Below are 22,076 nucleotides of genomic sequence, written 5' to 3'. Positions count from 1 at the left end.
AAATTTGAGTGCGCGAATTTTTTTTAATAGTATCACTAAAATAGTTATCTCAAAGGAAAATTACTATCATCAAAGAACATTCACAGAAAGCTGATTTGACATACTTCGCTTATTGATATACTGTACTTTAAAATACAATAATATTTGTTACAGTTGTCAGAAAATGATTGTAAACACAGAATGGCGCTTGAATTGGAAAGAGAATTTACCTCCGAGGAAGCCGTAGGTGATGATGAGAACGTTTAGACTGGGACTAAATGACCCAATAATGAACCCCAATGATGCGATGACACTACCAACAATGGTCACTTTACGGCAGCCGAACTTGTTTGTAAGCCCACTCACGATTGGTCCTGAAATAACGTGAAAACAACTTATTTTAAACATTATAACATCAAAACTCTCCTAACGTTTCCGGTTCTTTGAAACCACTCCGGACAAATTTCTGGGTCATTGGAACCACTTTGGAAAAGTTCCCGGGTCATGGAAACCACTCAAGACAAGTAACCGGTCATGGGTACCACTCCGGACAAATTTCTGGGTCGTGGGAACCACTACGGACATATTTCTTGGTCATGAGAACCACTCCGGACATTTTTCTGGGTCATTGGAACCACTATGAAAAAGTTCCGATGTCATGGTAACCACTCAAGACAAGTAACTGGTTATGGGTATCACTCCAGACAAATTCCGGGTCGTGGTAACCACTTCGGACAACTTTCTGGGTCGTGGAAACCACTCCCGACAAGTTTCCGGACTATTGGAACCACTTCCGATAACGTTCCGGGTCTTAGGAATCATTCCCAATAAGATTCCGAGTTAACGGTCTTTTACATAACAGTGTGGTATGAGCACGTGATGTACTTGAACATTCCAAAGAATTGAATCCTTGTTTTAGCTGGTTTAAATTATCTCCCTTATTTTAACCCACATGGCAACACTGCATTCAGTAGTCTCCCTTGATCCACGTTTTGGGATCACATGCAAATGTACAGAAAGCAAATCTCTCCCAGAGTGCATTGCGGTTCCCTTCATTACACCTCTGTAAACTGCTCACGCACTTCCACTGTTGACCTCGAGGTCATCTTATTTATATCCGCAATATAAATATAATCCATGATAAAAATAGATTTTTGAAATGATGTGATTATTTTCTTAAGTAATAGAGAATCATATAGAAGTAAATGACACAAGAAGAAACTTCGAAATTGAAGAAACAAATTTATTACATACCACAAATACGTTTTTCAAGAATCTTGAAATTGTGTGAGCCGTAAAATGAGGTGTAATAAAGGGAACCGCAATGCACTCTGGGAGAGATTGACAGAAAAGCAAATCTCCATCAACTGAATATCACGTGATCATCGCGTGACTATACCATGTGAACCCAACGTGGTATGACATTTGACCTTTATTTAGACAAAAGTGAATAATTCCTTACCTGCTAGTAAGTACACCCCACACAACAGGGAGCCAACAAGAGAAACTTTACTCCTTGGAGCCTTGAAAAAATCAGCAAACTCCGGCAAGAGAACACCATAAGCATACCCAATCCCGTCCACGATCACATTACACATAAAGGAGGCCAGCACGATCACCCATCCCCAGCCGCCATCTGGTGGCGTTGGGATCAGGTCAGAAACACTCTCATTGGATATTTCTGAGTCACATGACTCTCGTCGTTGACGAGATTTTCCGTTCTTTTCCTCCGACATTTTTACTTATACGGTTTTAACACAACTTAAGATTAGTATCCGATGGCGGTCTCTGTTTTCCGGAATCTGCTGTAGATGTCACACCCACATCGTGATGATGATACCCTCAGATGCGGATGAACGGACATCCAAGGTTGTACTTCCTGTCTCTTTCACGGCATTACGATCTGGAAATAGAAATAAACATTTTCTTCAAAATGAAAGTAACATGCATTTCTTAATGATAGCAAGCCAACTACAGCACAGTTTGCAGGTATCTTTAGTGCCGTTTTACATGCACGGGTCGGTTTAAACATGAGTGAATAATTCAAAGCACGTAGCCCTTCATGAATAAAGAAATAGTATCCTCTAAAATAACAAAAACAAAACTGATTAAACTTCTCCAAGAAAGTCCAAGAAAATCTAATTGCCTGTCATATTATTCCTACTCTCAGCTACGCTTCGAAAATTTCTGAGCGCAGCGTAGCTGAGAGAAATGGCACTAAGGTAGGTAATCAAGTCTGGTGTTTAAGAACCTGCTCATTCTGAGAAACATAGATGATTCACTCCCGGAACAAGAATTCCAGGAAAACTGTGTTACGATTTACTTTCAGAAAAATATCTGACGATGCACTTTCAGAAATTGTAATAAATATAATACGTCATAATTAAATCAAACTTATATATTGACACGAGCAATGAGTTGTTTGTAACGAGGACACATTTACTTCCGGTGGTACTGGTAATATCCGGTATCCTAAATGTTCTTGCGCAAATTAGTTACATTGACCAGAAAAACGTTAGTCCTATAGAAAAATTCTCGTAAGTACCGGTAATGTGTATTACTTATCAACTTCGATATAAATACATCACGGCCTTAAACTGTTCTTATCTCCCGTGAATCTGATAACTGCTAAATTCTCACATTGTCTATTATACAGATGGCGTCTTCTTATATTTAACTCTTTCCGGACTTTGTGTTCTTTCCGGATTCCGAACCGGAAGTAGTTATTAGGCTCGCCCGAGAAGTGCATTTTTGGTGTGTTGTTTTTTCAGTATAGCCGTATATTATTCTTTTGGCTCCGGATATGACGCGACAGGTGGCGTTACTGGTCAAGCTGAAGTATGTGATCGGTCAATGTAAGCGGTAAATGCAAAATGCAGATATGCAGTTAAAAACGAAACAAAGTTGAGATAGAATGCAAGCTGAATAAGTGGATGTATCTTTTCAAATGTCACATTAATAAAATCATATTCCTGATTCAAATGCAGTCTTAATATCACCGAAAATGATTCAAAATGATATAATGTTGTTATTTTGTTAGTTCGTTAATTTATTTCACCAGCAGTTTTACATTATAACCACCAGCATTAAATCTATGCCGTTTATCTTTTTAATAAGATATTTCTTGTTTTCATATAGAAACACAAAGGTTAGTGTTATCTTTGTACATTATTGAGAAATATCTAACTAAATTAAATCTAGAAGTCGCATTGAACACTATAAAACGTCCTAAACATTGACATGTAAAGTGGAAATATAGCAAGCCACCTTACTGTTTACAAACAACCTATTCCTGAAAATATCACCAATTACTCAGACGGAATAAACGTAACCTGAACTAAATAAATACGAATTTATCAACCAAAATGCTTGTTTCAAAATTCCTGAACACCTTTTATATGTCATTGCATTGGCTGATTGTATGTATCGGGTGCTGTTTTCAACAAATCAACATAGTCCAGTCAATTTATTATTTCGATGTGACAAAAGTGCAACAGAATGTATCTTTGTCGCAAACCAGTAAGAATACATACAGTGTATATAAACAACATGTTAAAAGTTTTAAGAAATATTTTTAGGGGAACTTGGTTAATTTTGCAATACAAAACCAGTCCTGTACTGCATATTTTGTATACACTTATGTGACGTCAACTTGACATTGGGGAATGGGGAGCTTGAAAATATATCCCGACAACGTAGAAGAGGGAACACATTTTATGTCGAATTTAGACGTCATATCCGGAACTGAGACATATATCAACCCGAGGCTCTGGACCAGAATGTTTTCAATTGTTGTACATCTGAGGAGCTTCGCTCTAGAAAATGGACAATGTGTTGTATTTGATTGACATATTTGCACCTAGGAAGTTCTCTTGCCCTACATTCAATGTCACAAGGTTATTTTTATACACTGTTAAGACCGAAGTTGACAGGTCTAGGCCATGTCTATATAAACGCTGACACAGCTATATGCCTGAAGATATAAAAAGAATTATGTCACAAAATATCGAGTTCGGTGCCGGATAGAATACAACAGCGATGACCTAGATGTATCGGTGACATTACGTTACAAAGGAATTTACATCTACCATCAGCTTAAAATATCTGAACTAAAACATGGATTAGTCCAGGTCGACGTGATCAGAATAAAATAATTCAATAGTTTGACTTCAGAAGTGTATTAAATATCAAATACATTGTGACATCATACTTTCCACTTTACGTCATAATTTGCTGAAATAACCAGACAATGGAGAAGAATCAGAGGAATTATGTTTGTTTTTCCATTGTGTTCAAATTGGGATAATTTCTGGCTATTGTGTACCTTAATTTAATATTCATGACCGATTCATCTGTTAAAGGGATACATTCCGCGCAACTTGGTAAACGTTTGGCTGTTCTTTAATGTTCATGACTGATCCAATTGTTGGAGTGACATTCATCACAAGTTGGGAAATGACTGTTCTGTGCTTTTAATATTTGTGACTGATTCAGCTGTTAAATGAATATAGTCCTCACAAGTTTGATAATGTCTTGCTGTGCTGTACCTTAAAATAATTATGACTGATTAGAGTTAATTACATTCGGCACAACTTGGAAAATGTCAGGCTGTTCTGTGCCTTTAATATTTGCGACGGATTCAGCTGTTAAAGGGATACATTCCTCAAAAGTTCGAAATTGTCTGGCTGTTCTTGAATGTTTATGACTGATTCAATTGTAGAGTGACATTCCGCACAAGTTGGGAAATGTCTGTTCTGTGCCTTTAATATTTGCGACTGATTCATCTGTTAAAGGGATACAATCCACACAAGTTGGGAAATGATTCAACTGTTAAAGGGATACATTCCACACAAGTTTCAAAATGTCTGGCTATTCTGTACCTGAAATGTTTATGACCGATTCATCTGTTAAAGGGATACAATCCACACAAGTTGGCAAACGATTCAACTGTTAAATGGATACATTCCGCACAAGTTGGGAAATGATTCAACTGTTAAAGGGATACATTCCACACAAGTTTCAAAATGTCTGGCTATTCTGTACCTGAAATGTTTATGACCGATTCATCTGTTAAAGGGATACAATCCACACAAGTTGGGAAACGATTCAACTGTTAAATGGATACATTCCGCACAAGTTGGGAAATGATTCAACTGTTAAAGGGATACATTCCACACAAGTTTCAAAATGTCTGGCTATTCTGTACCTGAAATGTTTATGACCGATTCATCTGTTAAAGGGATACAATCCACACAAGTTGGGAAATGATTCAACTGTTAAAGGGATACATTCCACACAAGTTTCAAAATGTCTGGCTATTCTGTACCTGAAATGTTTATGACCGATTCATCTGTTAAAGGGATACAATCCACACAAGTTGGCAAACGATTCAACTGTTAAATGGATACATTCCGCACAAGTTGGGAAATGATTCAACTGTTAAAGGGATACATTCCACACAAGTTTCAAAATGTCTGGCTATTCTGTACCTGAAATGTTTATGACCGATTCATCTGTTAAAGGGATACAATCCACACAAGTTGGCAAACGATTCAACTGTTAAATGGATACATTCCGCACAAGTTGGGAAATGATTCAACTGTTAAAGGGATACATTCCACACAAGTTTCAAAATGTCTGGCTATTCTGTACCTGAAATGTTTATGACCGATTCATCTGTTAAAGGGTACAGTCCGCACAAGTTGGGAATGATTCAACTGTTAAAGGGATATATTCCACACAAGTTGGTAAATGTCTGTCTGTTCTGTGCTTTAATATTTGCGACGGATTCAGCTGTTAAAGGGATACTGTTTTGTACCTTTAACATTTTTGACCGATTCAACTGTTAAAGAGATACATTCATCAAAAGCTTGAAATTGTCTGGACGTTCAGTATCATTAACAAACTCTTGATTAATGATTAATGATAATGATTAATGATTAATGATAATGATTAATGATTAATGATAATGATTAATGATAATGATTAATGATTAATGATCTAATGATTTTTAACATATTGTCAGCATCGAAAAATCTTTCCTGTTGTTACTTTGAAGAAACGAACATTGGCAGGACCGTCAAAGAACAGCCCATTGGGGAATTCGGAACTGATCGGTCACTAGAATCATATGTTTTATGTGATGTGTTGGGTAAATACACAATAGTGTATACGCTTTTCGCATAACATTTTCTCCGTTGCCTCGTTAGACGCAATCAGGGCTGCGCGAGCATTTATAAATCGATACAGCTAGATCTAAGTAGATTTTCAATTAATTAATTATCGTATTTTTGTTTATATGGTAAACTGCAGAGTAGGATTTTTCGTAAGAACAAAAGTAGATGCTTTTGTGCAATTACTATAAAAAAAATTCAAATTTTAAACAATGTGTGGAATACCCCTTTAAAGAACTAAATGATAAATTTTAAAAGAAAAGTATTTGGTTTCTGAATTGTAAAGGATTGGTGTGACGAATTTTACATGAAAACATAGGTCGCATTATACTAAGCTAACATAAACAGCGCGTGGCAATGTATCTGATATGGAACACGAGTACATAAAAATGTATTTTTATTTAGACACAATCTTAATAAAAATTTTACTTTGAAGCCGGATATTTACTTAGCATTCAAACATCAGAGTGACCTTGATAAACTCGGTCATAGCCCCCAGGTGTCGCTGTCAGCACACAATAGACATGACTAGGAATAAGCTTCAGTTAACAATAGTAACAAAGTAGGAGATGTTGTAGTTAGCTGTTTACAATGTTTACATAATAAACAACCTACATCCTACTTAAATAAAATCGACCCGATTTTACGTAATACGTTCCTAAGATATTTATTTTACCGTACTGAAAACTGAAACCATACGTATGAATGAAAATAAAGTATTTCGGATAAGTGGAAATCCGGATTGTGAAATTTCGGTTCACGAATGCCGTGTTCATTTGTATTCCCATAGATTCTTCGCCGAATGTTTAGTGCGCATGCGTTGGAACAACGGTTGTCAGCAGAACGAATTAGTGTATTCGACGCATTAGTATTAACAGTAAACTAATTCCCATTGCAGAACTTAGTCTCTCTTGTTTAGGTTAAATATATGTTATTGCCAATATACAGTACAGGATTTGGCACAAGTTACATGAACAGTATAGACGCCCGTTCCCTATAATATGATCAAACGTATGCAGACATATTAAGATGGCTTTATAACGATAATTATGAACCATGTAATTATAATTGAATAAGAATGTTTAAATATTCAAAAATAACAAAAAACAAGACTTTGCCCTTAGGCCTTTCTGCACTCTGAAGCTTTTTCGGGCGAACTGAAAATACGGACTATAGTCCGTATGAAGAACCCGAGAGGGCAGAAAGGCCGGACGGGATAGTCTTTGGGTTTTTTATTATTTATTTTTTATTTTTATACGTAACCTTCGCAAGGACAGATTCCTTTTTTCTTATCAGCACAAAACAAACAAAACTTAACAGCAAACTTTCTAACGCTTTCACAGATATTACTGCTACTCAGGAAAGTTGTCGTTTCAAAAATAACTTTCCTGTGGAGCAACAATAGCCGTGAAAGCGCTAGAAAATTTGCCGTGAAGTTTTGTTTTTTATCAACTCTACAAGGACACGAACATTTTTTTCTCGCTATATATACATATAGAAGTAAGGACAGATATTTTCAAAAGGACGTCAAAGTTATTCACAATTTTCAGTTGCTTACGCAGTCGTCACCAACCGTCTGATAGGACAAGCATTATGGAATACCTATTGTAGCTAATGTTGTCCATTTTGGTGCTTTTGGTTCAAGCTAACTTTTAGATACAAGCCAATTGTCTAGCTACGATATCCCGAGCGGAGTTCGCCTCATCACTTATCAGAATCCGGGCTATCTACGTGATGATTTAAAATAGACAGGCGCTGATAATCCCGCGATTAGCGGAGATAGGATTTAAAGGTGCGCGAGATCTTTATCATTGAAGGTCACATACACTAGCGAGGAATTTATAATTAAAGGGTTTAAACATAAACGTTAAGCGTCCGTGTTTAATTGAAAAGGTATATGCAATTGTCCATTCTCGGGACTTTCCGGCTAGCCCAGCGAACCTCGGAAACTCGAGGCTTTAACGGAGCATGACGGAATGACCCGAAGCTAAGGTCGCGTAACGATACGAATGACTAAGAAAGGAAAGTGAAGAGTTCGAAAGTGTTTCATTGGCTGACAGAAGACTAATTTCAGTTTCTGTAATGGTCATACGTAACAAAAGAAATAAATCGTCCCATTCGACTCTAGTCTTTACTCAAGCCTTGGTTGGCTGCAGATCGGTGGCTTCTTTTGGGAAGGCAATGCAAAACTCTTCCTTCACATGTGTTTCCGAAATATGCCAGTTATGACGCAATAGTGACTGACTTGATAAATATAGTTTTCCTAAAATAGTTTTAGACTGTGATCATGAACGGACGGACAAAATGGCGTCAGTAATCGTCAAATTAAATTACCCATAATCCACGGAAGTGTTCGGAAGCATAAACCGGAACCTTTGTTTTAATGAACACACTACAAATAAATGCTTTATGATAACGGTGATTCAAGATGTCTGCCAATTAGCAATAGAAATCATGCCCTCTAAAATGTCTATGAATCATTCACAAATTCCGGAACTGACTTGCCAATCATACAGATATAGAAAATGGCAGCTGTCAGAAGAAATATTACCAATACACATGTCAGACTTCGTTAAAATGATGACGAGTTTTTTCGGCCATCGATATACATTTTGTATAATAAATACGATTAATTATAGCCGATATTTTCTTTTCGTTCGTTGCCGAAATTTAGAATTTATGTTTTCTGAGACAAGAATAGTCATTGAATAAAGGTTTTTTTAGACGTCATATTAAATAAACTGCAGCTTATGATAGGCCGGACCCGGGCCGGATCGTCCAGATTTACAGCTGGTCAGATTTTCTGAATGAGAACGCCAAGTTTGACGACCATGAGAACGATATTCTGAGATAAAGAAAGACAAATATTGACTTGGTGTCAAGTTACTATACTTTACGATAAACGTGTGTCAAATGTGTGGGACTGTTTACATTTCACACCACGTGGTGGTCCTTGACTGACCAACTGAGATGTAATGGCCAATTAAATTGACAACAGATTATTATCGATAATTGTACATTATCTGTAGTTTCTCTGCACCAAATGTCAACAAAAAGGCGACAGGCCGGCTGGACAATACAGCGACTGGTCACTTCTGTATACTATCTTTAGGTTCTGTGCACCGAGTATCAACAAACGGAGACAGCCAGACTGGACAATCACTCTATACCGAGATACAGATGAGGTCAAGACCCAGGTGGTCATCGGTGGTCAAGAACGTTTAGTCCTTGAATCGAATGACAATTTCTCTATAAAGAACGATCACGTCCCAGTTCTAACTCCGCTTCAAATTAATTTCGATTTTGTAGGTAGGTAAATAAATAATATATATATATATATTTATATAGCTGTTTGTCAATATTAGGAAGGTAAATATTTGAGGTAACAGAGAAACAAAACAAAAAACCAACAGAAATATGTATAATTGATATCAAATAAACAAACGGGCCGTCCTTCGTCGTTCCCTTTTTTCAGCAAAAAGAAAAAGAAAAAAAAAGATTTCTTCTTTTATTGATAAGCCGTAGAATCGTTTTCAACTTCAACGTTCCTGAATATATCGAACATTGAAATAATGTGGTATATTATGCTTATGTTGATAGGATCTTCAATTTAGATATTATATAATTTTCTTTTTAAATACTGTATATCTTATTTATGAGTATAATCACTTTGTTGGAACGAACTCATGTGTTAACGCCTTAGGAGTGAAGTACTCGAATCAGCCCCCGCGATCATGAAGGTGTCCCTTTATATTTTCAAGGGGCTAACCACTGCGCCATCCGACCATCTATCATATCAGTTTGACCCCTATCCTGCCCACTCCTGCACTCCCGCGATGTCAATCTGTCCAATGTTAGAGGATAACACAGCGAGAAACTTATGATAGGCGTCAGTTGGCGTCAGGACCGAAAAATAGCCAGAAACCTTTAGCTAGATGAAGTAGGCGGGACGTTGCTGAACCAGTCCATGAAATTTCTTGATAAGACGGTTCGGACCTAAGCACAGCTGTGTGACATTTAGCTGTGGCCTTGGAATTCCCGAGAAGATAACATTGTTCCTGGATATCAGCGCGTTCCTCAAGTTTTAATCAGTGAAGAGGGTCACGTTTTACCAGGTAAAACGGTCATTATCGATAGCCAAAGTACTACATCACTGTTCCAAGCTTTTGTCTGACGTGGACGTTTGACATTTTCATGTCGTATAACAGATATTTAAAACAATTGCGCACACAAATACAATATCCACCGAGAGCTACGTCAACTTAAGGACAACAATGATGTTAGCGAAGAGTGACGTCATGCCAGGAAATCGCTCCACACACTATGACCCGCATATAGGCCTTACGGCTTTTGGTAAATAAAAAACTTGAACTTGAACTTGTTATAGCGCTGGCTGTTGGTTTCCCCTGACACCCATCCTCATATGACCCTACTAGCTGTTGGTGTCCCCCTAAACACCTGCCCTCATATGACCGTGATTGTTGGTGTCCCCCTTGACACCCCCTAGACACCCGTCCTAATGTGACCCTGGCTGTTGCTGTCCCCGCTAGACACCCGTCCTCATATAACCCTGACTGTTGCTGTCCCCCTAGACACCCGTCCTCATATAACCCTGACTGTTGGTGTCCCCCTAGACACCCGTCCTCATATGACCCTGACTGTTGCTGTCCCCCCTAGACGCCCGTCCTCATATAACCCTGACTGTTGGTGTCCCCCTAGACACCCGTCCTCATATGACCCTACTAGATGTTGGTGCCCCCTAAACACCTGCCCTCATATGACCCTGACTGTTGGTGTCCCCCCTAGACACCCGTCCTCATATGACCCTGGCTGTAGGTGTCCCCCTAGACATTCGTCCTTATATACATATATGTAGGTAAGCTGATTAAGTTAACAGTATATGTCAGAAATAAACCATTGACGAAACTGGAAGCTAATTTAAATGCATGATGTAATAGGACATGTACAATATATCTGTACAGCTCTCCACACGCACACAACATTCCTGTATACACAATCGTTACCGAGAACATTTTACTGTATATAATTTATACAAAACTTTTTTTTATATTTCTCGCCCTATACCAGGACGTTACATAGCCTGGCTGTTTCCTCGTTGTGTGATAGTGATTGTGCTAATGATTTCCCGACAACAGTTTGGATTCGTATGACGTAATACAAAAGGAAGCAAAGAAACGAACCGAAGCATAGGTTTGGTTAGGTATTATTTAACATCCTATCAACAGCTGAGGTCATTTAAGGACAGCCTCCCCTGTATGCGAGATGCATGGTTGTAGTATATGTGTGTGTATTTTGTCTCCTTGCGATTAGCCCGAACAGATGCCAACCTTAAAATGCTACCTCACTGAAGCATACTGTCGAAGACATCCAGCAGGACACCCCACCCGGTCACGTTATGCTGACAACGGGCAAACCAGTCGTCCATCTCCCAACTTGGCTATTGATAGGACATTGAACAAAATAAACCCAACCCAACATGCTGAGCGCTAAGCAGCAGTAGGAACTACCATTTTATATGCTCTGGTATTTCTCGGACAGTGGACAGAACATAAAACCTTCCTCACAGGGGCGAACGCTCAACTACAGGCCAAAAGTGCGGCTGTGACAAGGGAGACATTAGGGAGAATAAAGTTGTTTGAAAAGAGGAGAAAAGATAAAGAAAAGTGCATAGTTTATGTATTGGACTATGCTGCTCACCACTATAACGAGAGCTTGGCAGAAAGGACACTAACATTTTTCTTATCTAAGATATGGATATAGAGGTCAATGGCCTGCGTCCGTTATATAACTACAATTATGAAAAGGTGAAAACTCATGAACTATTTTGTCAAAAGTTCCAGGTGTCATGGCGAACATTGAACTTCCGGTCATGTCTACCAAAGACTTTAATCGCTACATTTCGGCCAATCCCGTCAACGCTCGGTTTCCGAGACCTGAACCAAGACTTCTTATTACACTGTAATCATACAACCAGTATACACTGCTTTCAGCAATTTAAAGTATGAAGATCTATAAATCACACAGCATTCCTACTTCAATTGTCGATGAGCTGAAAACAACACCAAAAACTAAATGGCCGCAAAACGCACGGATTTCGGGACGTTAATGAACGAGATAGCTTAGTTACTTCTGATTGATCGGGTTGTAAGTGATTCTTCCGGTTATAACCGAACCTAAGACAGAGCCTCAGAAGCGACAAAGCATAATGAGTAATAAAGTATATAGAAATAGCATGGCCGACGCCTGGACATGAGATACAAAATATATCAACAAGTTGCCCAGTATAGTTTCACTTGACCTGTATTTATTTAAGTATACGGTTCTGACAGGTGTGACCAGATAAACAACAGTATTATCGCCACGTGTCCAAGGTCGGTTAGATTCCCACAGATTTGACCGAATTTGAAAAGGTCATTTGCACTACGTACGATGTATGCATTTTGACAAAGGAGTTCCGATAGAACCGTTAAAGATCCAGCCATTCGGAACATCAAATCTAATCCGCATGTTCATTTTTTTACCCTCAAAATTACTTTTGGTCAAGTGACGCAGTGTTGACACAGTCGCCTTTCACCTAGTTGATCGGGGTTCGATTCCCCAAATCTAACATGGAAAACTAAAAGGTTCATATCCCGACCACGTGGATTTCTCTCCCATTAAGTTTGGTTTCCTTACACTGTGTTAACACAATACCAGTACAGTTATATAAAGTCTGGTTAACTTAGACCGTGTTAACACAATACCAGTCCAGTTATATAAAGTCTGGTTAACTTACACTGTGTTAACACAATACCAGTACAGTTATATAAAGTCTGGTTAACTTACTCTGTGTTAACACAATACCAGTACAGTTATATAAAGTCTGGTTAACTTAGACCGTGTTAACAAAATACCAGTACAGTTATATAAAGTCTGGTTAACTTACACAGTGTTAATACAATACCAGTACAGTTATATAAAATCTGATTAACTTACACTGTGTTAACACAATACCAGTACAGTTATATAAAGTCTGGTTAGCTTACACTGTGTTAACACAATACCAGTACAGTTATATAAAGTCTGGTTAACTTACACTGTGTTAACACAATATCAGTACATTATATAACGTCTGGTTAACTTACACTGTGTTAACACAATACCAGTACAGTTATATAAAGTCTGGTTAACTTACACTGTGTTAACACAATATCAGTACAGTTATATAACGTCTGGTTAACTTACACTGTGTTAACACAATACTAGTACAGTTATATAAAGTCTGGTTAACTTACACTGTGTTAACACAATATCAGTACAGTTATATAAAGTCTGGTCAACTTACAATGTGTTAACACAATACCAGTACAGTTATATAACGTCTGGTTAACTTACACTGTGTTAACACAATACTAGTACAGTTATATAAAGTCTGGTTAACGTACACTGTGTTAACACAATATCAGTACAGTTATATAAAGTCTGGTCAACTTACAATGTGTTATCACGATACCAGTACAGTTATATAAAGTCTGGTTAACTTACACCGTGTTAACACAATACCAGTACAGTTATATAAAGTCTGGTTAACTTACACCGTGTTAACACAATACCAGTACAGTTATATAAAGTCTGGTTAACTTACTCTGTGTTAACACAATACCAGTACATTTATATAAAGTCTGGTCAACTTACACTGTGTTAACACAATACCAGTACAGTTATATAAAGTCTGGTTAACTTACAATGTGTTAACACAATACTAGTACAGTTATATAAAGTCTGGTTAACTTACACCGTGTTAACACAATACCAGTACAGTTATATAAAGTATGGTTAACTTACACTGTACTGGTATTGTGTTAACACGGTCTAAGTTAACCAGACTTTATATAACTGTACTGGTATTGTGTTAACACATTGTAAGTTAACCAGACTTTATATAACTGTACTAGTATTGTGTTAACACAGTGTAAGTTGACCAGACTTTATACTGTGTATTGACATTGCGTCATCACAATTTAAGTTTGTAAGATTTACTGATCGAATTGTGTTACATGTAATACACAATGGATAAGAAATAAATCCATCTTTGAAAGTTGACAACCTAAGTGTGCTACTCGCACACAAATGTTTGACAAATTGTCCTGTCGACTAGACATTACAGTTGATTTATATTAACACAACAGCACAAGAAACAAGCACTAGTACCGAAAGAATTCGGACGAGATTTTTGTTTACATGTACAGTACGTTAGCCGCGGATTGCAGTTCTCTCGAACGGCGCGAGGAAAACAAAAGACATCGACCTTCGGTGTATACAGGCCCAACTTTCTACACTTTGGAGAAAACTTATGTGTGTATATATATATATATATATACTGTAGGTATGATTTGCCAGAATCGATAGCTTCCTTATAAACAGCTTTATCTCAGAGGCAAACAAAACACGTGTTTCTCTCCTATACATATTTTCAATAAATACATATCTGTGTCTTTTTTAATACAACAATATAATAATACACATAACCGATATTCAAATACTGATATAAATCTTTTAATGCACAAACACTTACCCGCAGTTGTCCCCAGGTCCAGCGTGTATGTGTTGTGTACGACGCTTAATGAAAATATGTGTGAATGTTCTACCCGAAACCACGAGAGCTGATTATTACTAGTGATGACGTATCTTTAGCCTTGGCCCCGTTATCGGGGTGAAGTGTTGTGACACATACACAATCTGTTAAGCTAAACTGAAGAATCCGTACAGTCTTGTCAGAAACAGTTGTCACTCAAATTTCTGGGACGCTGTCAAAATTTTATGTTACCAATTACAAAGTCCACTTCTTCAGCATCTACACGCCCTCTTGCGGCAAAGGAATCGCTTTATGACTCCTCCCTGACCCCCACATGCCGTTCGCGCACGCGAGCTTTAGCTAGTACGTACTATACATGCAGTCACATAGTAACCTCGCGCGCCATATGACTTTGAGTCAGACTCGATCGTTACTTATATTTCCGGAAATATTTACAAGAGGCTATTGTTATTTTTGTAGATCAGCTGAACCCCGTGACTAATATACAACAGACACGGTCAGAGTCGTACCAGCCACCTTAACTTCAAATCTCCTTACAACTTATCGATTCCATTCGAGACCGGAGGGAAATACGCGTAATAAAGGTATATACCAAAAGCACCAGCCATACATTCTATCATTAAAGAAGAACACTTTCCGTTAGGTGGATTTCTAAATTATTTCACTGGTACCGCAAACCGCTAACACAATAACAGCGACTTCGTTTACACGGTGTGGAGAAATCAGATCTTTTGAAACATGTCATTCGTCGCTTTGACCGGCAATTATTACCATACCCTACATTATCTACATCATCATCCATCATTCTACCCCACCATCCATCATTCTACCCCACCATCAACAATTCGACTTCACCATCTATCATTCTACCCCACCATCCATCATTCTACTTCACTGTCCATCATTTCTACCCCACCATCCATCATTCTACCCCACCATCCATCATTCTACCTCACCATCCATCATTCTACCTCACCATCCATCATTCTACCCCACCATCCATCATTCTACCCCACCATCCATCATTCTACCTCACCACCCATCATTCTACCCCACCATCCACCATTCTACCTCACCATCCATCATTCTACCCCACCATCCATCATTCTACCCCACCATCCATCATTCTACCCCACCATCCATCATTCTACCCCACCATCCATCATTCTACCCCACCATCCATCATTCTACATCACCATCCATCATTCTCACCATCCATCATTCTACCCCACCATCCATCATTCTACCCCACCATCCATCATTCTACCCCACCATCCATCATTCTACCCCACCATCCATCATTCTACCCCACCATCCACCATTCTACTCCACCATCCATCATTCTACACCACCATCCACCATTCTACCCCACCATCCATCATTCTACCCCACCATCCATCATTCTACCCCACCATCCATCATTCTACCCCTCACCATCCATCATTCTACCTCACCATCCATCATTCTACCCCACCATCCATCATTCTACCCCACCATCCATCATTCTACCCCACCATCCATCATTCTACACCACCATCCATCATTCTACCCCACCATCCATCATTCTACCCCACCATCCATCATTCTACCTCACCATCTATCATTCTACCCCACCATCCATCATTCTACCTCACCATCTATCATTCTACATCACCATCCATCATTCTACCTCACCATCCATCATTCTACCCCACCATCCATCATTCTACCTCACCATCCATCATTCTACCTCACCATCCACCATTCTACCCCACCATCCACCATTCTACCCCACCATCCATCATTCTACCTCACCATCCATCATTCTACTTCACTGTTCATCATTCTACCCCACCATCCATCATTCTACCTCACCATCCATCATTCTACCCCACCATCCATCATTCTACTTCACTGTTCATCATTCTACCCCACCATCCATCATTCTACCTCACCATCCATCATTCTACCCCACCATCCATCATTCTACATCACCATCCATCATTCTACCCCACCATCCATCATTCTACTTCACTGTCCATCATTTTGTCTAGAAATTAATGAAAGTGTGAAACTACGAGTGGATGAAGCCCTACATTTGCATTACATCATCGTCTAGGCGGACTTAAACTCTAACGGTTTACGTAAGGTAAAACACGTGGTCGTTACGGCGTATAGACATAACAGTTGGTGACCTTTAAGTCCCGAATATATATTGACACTAATAATCTTAGTAGGAACATAACCTTTGTCGGTCCATGTCGCTAACGTATAGTAAAGACAGGACTATAATGTATATATAACACAGAGGCCTGATAACTACAGCACAGGGGTCTGATAACCATAACACAGGGGCCTGGAAACCATATTACAGGGGCCTGGTAACCATAACACAGGGGTCTGATAACCATAACACAGGGGTCTGATAACCATAACACAGGGGTCTGATAACCATAACACAGGGGTCTGGTAACCATAATACAGGGGCCTGATAACTACAGCACAGGGGTCTGATAACCATAACACAGGGGCCTGATAACTATAACACAGGGGCCTGATAACCATAACACAGGGGCCTGATAACTATAACACAGGGGTCTGATAACTATATCACAGGGGTCTGATAACTATAACACAGGGGTCTGATAACCATAACACATGGCCCTGATAACTATAACACATGGGCCTGATAACTATAACACAGGGGCCTGATAACTATAACACAGGGGTCTGATAACTATATCACAGGGGTCTGATAACCATAACACAGGGGCCTGATAACTATAACACAGGGAACTGATAACTATAACACAGAGGTCTGATAACCATAACACAGGGGCCTGATAACTATAACACAGGGGCCTGATAACTATAACACAGGGGTCTGATAACTATAACACAGGGGTCTGATAACTATAACACAGGGGTCTGATAACCATAACACAGTGGCCTGATAACTATAACACAGGGAACTGATAACCATAACACATGGCCCTGGTAGCCATAACACATGGGCCTGATAACTATAACACAGGGGCCTGATAACTATAACACAGGGGTCTGATAACCATAACACAGGGGCCTGATAACTATAACACAGGGGTCTGATAACCATAACACAGTGGCCTGATAACTATAACACAGGGGTCTGATAACTATAACACAGGGGTCTGATAACTATAACACAGGGGTCTGATAACTATAACACAGGGGTCTGATAACTATAACACAGAGGTCTGATAACTATAACACAGGGGTCTGATAACCATAACACAGTGGCCTGATAACTATAACACAGGGACCTGATAACTATAACACAGGGGTCTGATAACCATAATACAGCAGCATTATAGCAATTATAACAATTATAATTGCTATAGCACTATAACAACGACGACGACGACAACAACGACGACGACGACAACAACGACAACAGCGAAAACAACGACGACAACAACAACATTAACAACAATACAACAGACATAGCCTTGCTATCGAACGTGTCACTAGAATTCAAATATAATTATTGTGAAAATGACTCTACAGAGAGGCACTTAATAATTCATTGACATGCGGTCTGAAAGTTCCGCGTGCGCGCCGGAAATCTTCTCCAAACGAACTATGCCAGATATGTTATTTAACTCTCTCATTACAAATACATGTATTTCATTACAAAGTGTGGAGTCCATGGGTCGGACACAAGTAGACAGTAAAGTGTTAGAATTGTCCATCAAAAGGCGAATGGACTTTTCTTGTTCACCACGTGACCTTTGAGCTTGGAACATAAAGTGTATACCAAAACACCGCAATGATGTCGTACCGCTAAGGTCAATATATTATCTGCCCTTAAGGTATCGTACTTGTTACATTCAAAGTCATAAGTCACAGAGAAGCCATCATGGAAACAATGGAGCACGCGAATACATGGAAACCGATATTTGATATTACAACGGTGTCATTTCCTTTATTACCATGATATTGGTTATAGGAATATCCAAGGCCACAGGGACCTGAGAATCTGTTATAGTCTACATGTATTTGGACCTTCCCTAGCGTGAACAGCACACTTTCAGTCGTTTTTGGAGGGGTTGGGTAGGGGCTAGATTTAATGTCTGAAAATGTGCTATACACAGTAGGGAAGATCCAAATACACGTAGACTGTAACAAATTCTCAGGTCCCTGTGCTTTAAATCCAGAAGGGATCCATTTTCGTCTTATAACGTATTCATTGTGCGATCAACAAATTTCGTTTCAGAACTGCAAAAGTACGTCATCCGTCATAATGACAATGACAATTGTTTATTCTCGTAAACAGTACAGTGTAGAGAATATGAACATCAACAAATGGATAACAATAATGCATGGTAAAACAGAATGGAAATCAGTATTGTGAATTAATTATCCGCGAAGATAAAGAAAGTTTAACTTGGGAGGAAATATTTGAGCATCTTGAAGTTCCACGGCCTTCAACGCCTCCCTCAGAACCGACGATATTTTTCCCGCCAAAAGTGTGTGCGTGAACTGTTCCTACCCCTGTCACTGAGGGTCTCAGAATTCCCGTACCCCTACCTCTCCGGATCACATTAATCTCCAATACCGATATTAATGTGTGTTTTAAACTTAGACAATATTACATACAGGACAGAGCGTTGTAAGTAGCTTATAACAGTTTACATAATTATAATTCATCATATATAAGCGCTCCGAATTTAACGGGATCAACGCACTCTCCTAACACCTAAATATTGGTGTTAATCTTTTATGTCGGCAAAAATCCAAGATTCTTCGTTTAGTGACCCAAATGTTGTTGTTTTTCAATAATCAGTATAATAAAACAAATTTAATTGTGAGAATTTTTTTTTCGTTAAATTGAAATTTTTCATTGATAATGCTATCTTTGTGCGCATTTCCAGAGTTGATCATTATGGCGGTACAGTTGATTTAAAACTAATAACAAATGTATAACCATATTTATTAATAAGGGCTACGAGAAAAAGTATACAACATATCTAGGTTGGGGAATAAGTTAAATATAACTCCCATAACAACGACAACGACGACGACCACGGCGACGACGATGACAACAACAACAACAACAACAACAACAACAACGAACGCTGTTAAAATCGAAATGAAAGGAGACAGTTAAAGAAAATATTGAAAAACGAAACGAAACGTCGATGATTTTGATAAGTATAAATGATTTTGAACACAGAACTTTTTGTCACATTTTACAAAGCTAACCAATTTGTCGAAGATAGTTTGTGACGTCAGCATAATTTGTTGTCTCTACCGATATCGCGCCCTCAATCTCCCGGGAAAACACGGATATAGACGAAACGGGGCAGTTAACTTATTGGTCTCGGGTTTGTATAAGTAGCCGACAACTAATGATTTTAAAACAATTTCCAGACAAACGCTACTTCGCAACAATTTTATCGCTAAACACATTTATAACTACAGTCTGAACATCAGGACAGTGCCATGTTGGAGACAGTATGTCGCAGAGTTTAGACAATGTGGCGCTCTAACACTCGGTAATATTAAGCGGGATCAGGAACCTTCCGTAGCGCGGCGTCTAGACGATTCCGAATTAGCAGAATGATATTTCCCCGGTTTAGAGGGTTTAGGGGTGTGTTGCTTTGAAATACAAAGCAGTATTAAGTTATATAGAGTTATTATCTAGAGACTTTCATGGTTAGCAAGTTCAAATTATTAAATCGTCATGCTCTAATCAGGGAAAAAAAGAAATGATACAATTTGATTTGTGTGTTATGTGTTATAGATATAGCATCTCCAATCTACCCAGCTGTATAGAGGAGTACGCTCTCTCTTGAACAATAGTGGATAGACCCATAGGGGCCTGACATGAATCCCTAACAATCAGTTTATATATATATATAATTCGCATCCATGTATGTAAATACATTGCGATCAAGGTATTCATATCATCTTATAGACGACTTCCACAATGATCATGTCAGGGTATCTGGCCGACCATCACTGTGCCATTGTTATTTTTAAGAACGCCGATGTGGCACAGTGGTATAAGCTGTGTGTATTTCTGGCTAGGCGATTGGGTGCCGTAGATCGTGAGTTCGAGGCCCGGACAGGGCACGAATCAAAAAGTTGTCTTCCTTCGTCATTTGTGTTACTTTGTTATACACACATGTATATATGTGTGTGTACTATATGGACTGCGGGTTAGGAATTCGGGACAAGTCCCTGTGGATAGACCATTGCTCAGAGAGCATTGGTCGTATAAATCAACTGTAGGACGGATTTTATTATAGAGGTTCATATTCTACAAACTTGTTAATATATAAGGAGCAACAATATCAATGTATCCTGTCTAATTCATATCTTAATGGTTTGTAGCTTTGAAAGATAGGGGCACGGTAATTGTTCATAAAATTATCTCCCTTAGTTGTTCGTGACATAATCTCCCTTAGTTGTTCGTGAAATTATCTCCCTTAGTTCGTGAAATGATCTCCCTTCGTTACTCGTAAAAGTATGTCGCTTTAATAGATTCCCGTGAAATCATATCCCTTAGTTGCTGGTGAAATTATCATCTTTAGCTGCTGGTGAAATTATCTCCCTTAGTTCGTGAAATTATCTCCCTTCGTTACTCGTGAAATTATCCCCCCTGGGTGTTGGTGACATGAGTTGATCGCGAAATTTACTACCTTAGTTGCTAGTAAAATCATCGCCCTTTGTTACTCGTAAAATTATGGCGCTTTAATAGTTTCTCGTGAAATCACATCCCTCAGTTACTCGTGAAATTATCTCCTTTAGTTGCTGGTGAAATTATGTTCATTAGTTGCACGTGAAATTATCTACCTTATTGCTTCGTGAAATTATCTCTCTTTGTTATTTGTGAAATAATGTCTTATTTTCTGGAGATTATGTCCCTAAGTTACTCGTTAAAATACCTCCCTCATTTGATCGTGAAATCATCGATTTTTCTTACTGCTACCTGATTTTTGTTCAATATCGGTCAATAGAACCCACTTGGAACCACGTTCGGAATTACTCGGCATATTCCGTTAACGAGAAAAAAAGTGCCGACATCATTTCCAGTTAGCTGCTAACGACAACTTTCTACACGCTCCTCGGAGAGACGACGGGCGCCGAGGCCCATCTGATAGCTGAAACACCATACAATACTGCTACAAATAACGCAATATACTACCAGGGATGTTGATGGTTTGTCGGTAATGATAACAAATAGGTAAGGGCAGATAATTCATACTCGTAAACCTTGTATTAACCATTTTGGTTTATTTTTGTGTAACGTCCTATTAACAGCCATGGTCATTTAAGGACGTGCCACGTTTTGGAGGTGGAGG

At 38.8% G+C, this 22,076-nt stretch overlaps 2 protein-coding genes across 4 annotated transcripts in view; one reads left to right on the top strand and one right to left on the bottom strand.

Annotated features, from left to right (window-relative positions):
• The window catches only part of LOC117340799 (monocarboxylate transporter 14-like), a 41,460-nt gene that overhangs the window by 8,831 nt on the left and 10,553 nt on the right, over positions 1-22,076 (bottom strand). For 2 of the 3 annotated variants that reach the window (XM_033902571.1, XM_033902573.1), the window contains exons 2-3: positions 1,442-1,882; positions 210-353 (exon numbers count right to left, since the gene is read on the bottom strand). In XM_033902571.1, the coding sequence (XP_033758462.1) occupies positions 210-353; positions 1,442-1,715 (418 nt within the window). In that variant the 5' untranslated portion in view covers positions 1,716-1,882. Of the gene's footprint in view, positions 1-209; positions 354-1,441; positions 1,883-14,727; positions 15,069-22,076 lie in introns of those variants that run through there. The other variant, XM_033902572.1, reaches the window with a different exon arrangement.
• On the top strand, positions 15,487-16,788 carry LOC117340712 (extensin-1-like). The gene has a single exon (XM_033902475.1). The coding sequence runs from the start codon at positions 15,487-15,489 to the stop codon at positions 16,786-16,788; it is 1,302 nt and encodes a 433-aa protein (XP_033758366.1).

This window comes from Pecten maximus, chromosome 13, assembly GCF_902652985.1.
Source record: "Pecten maximus chromosome 13, xPecMax1.1, whole genome shotgun sequence".
NCBI lineage: Eukaryota > Metazoa > Mollusca > Bivalvia > Pectinida > Pectinidae > Pecten > Pecten maximus.
This window is presented reverse-complemented; position numbering and strand designations above follow the sequence as displayed.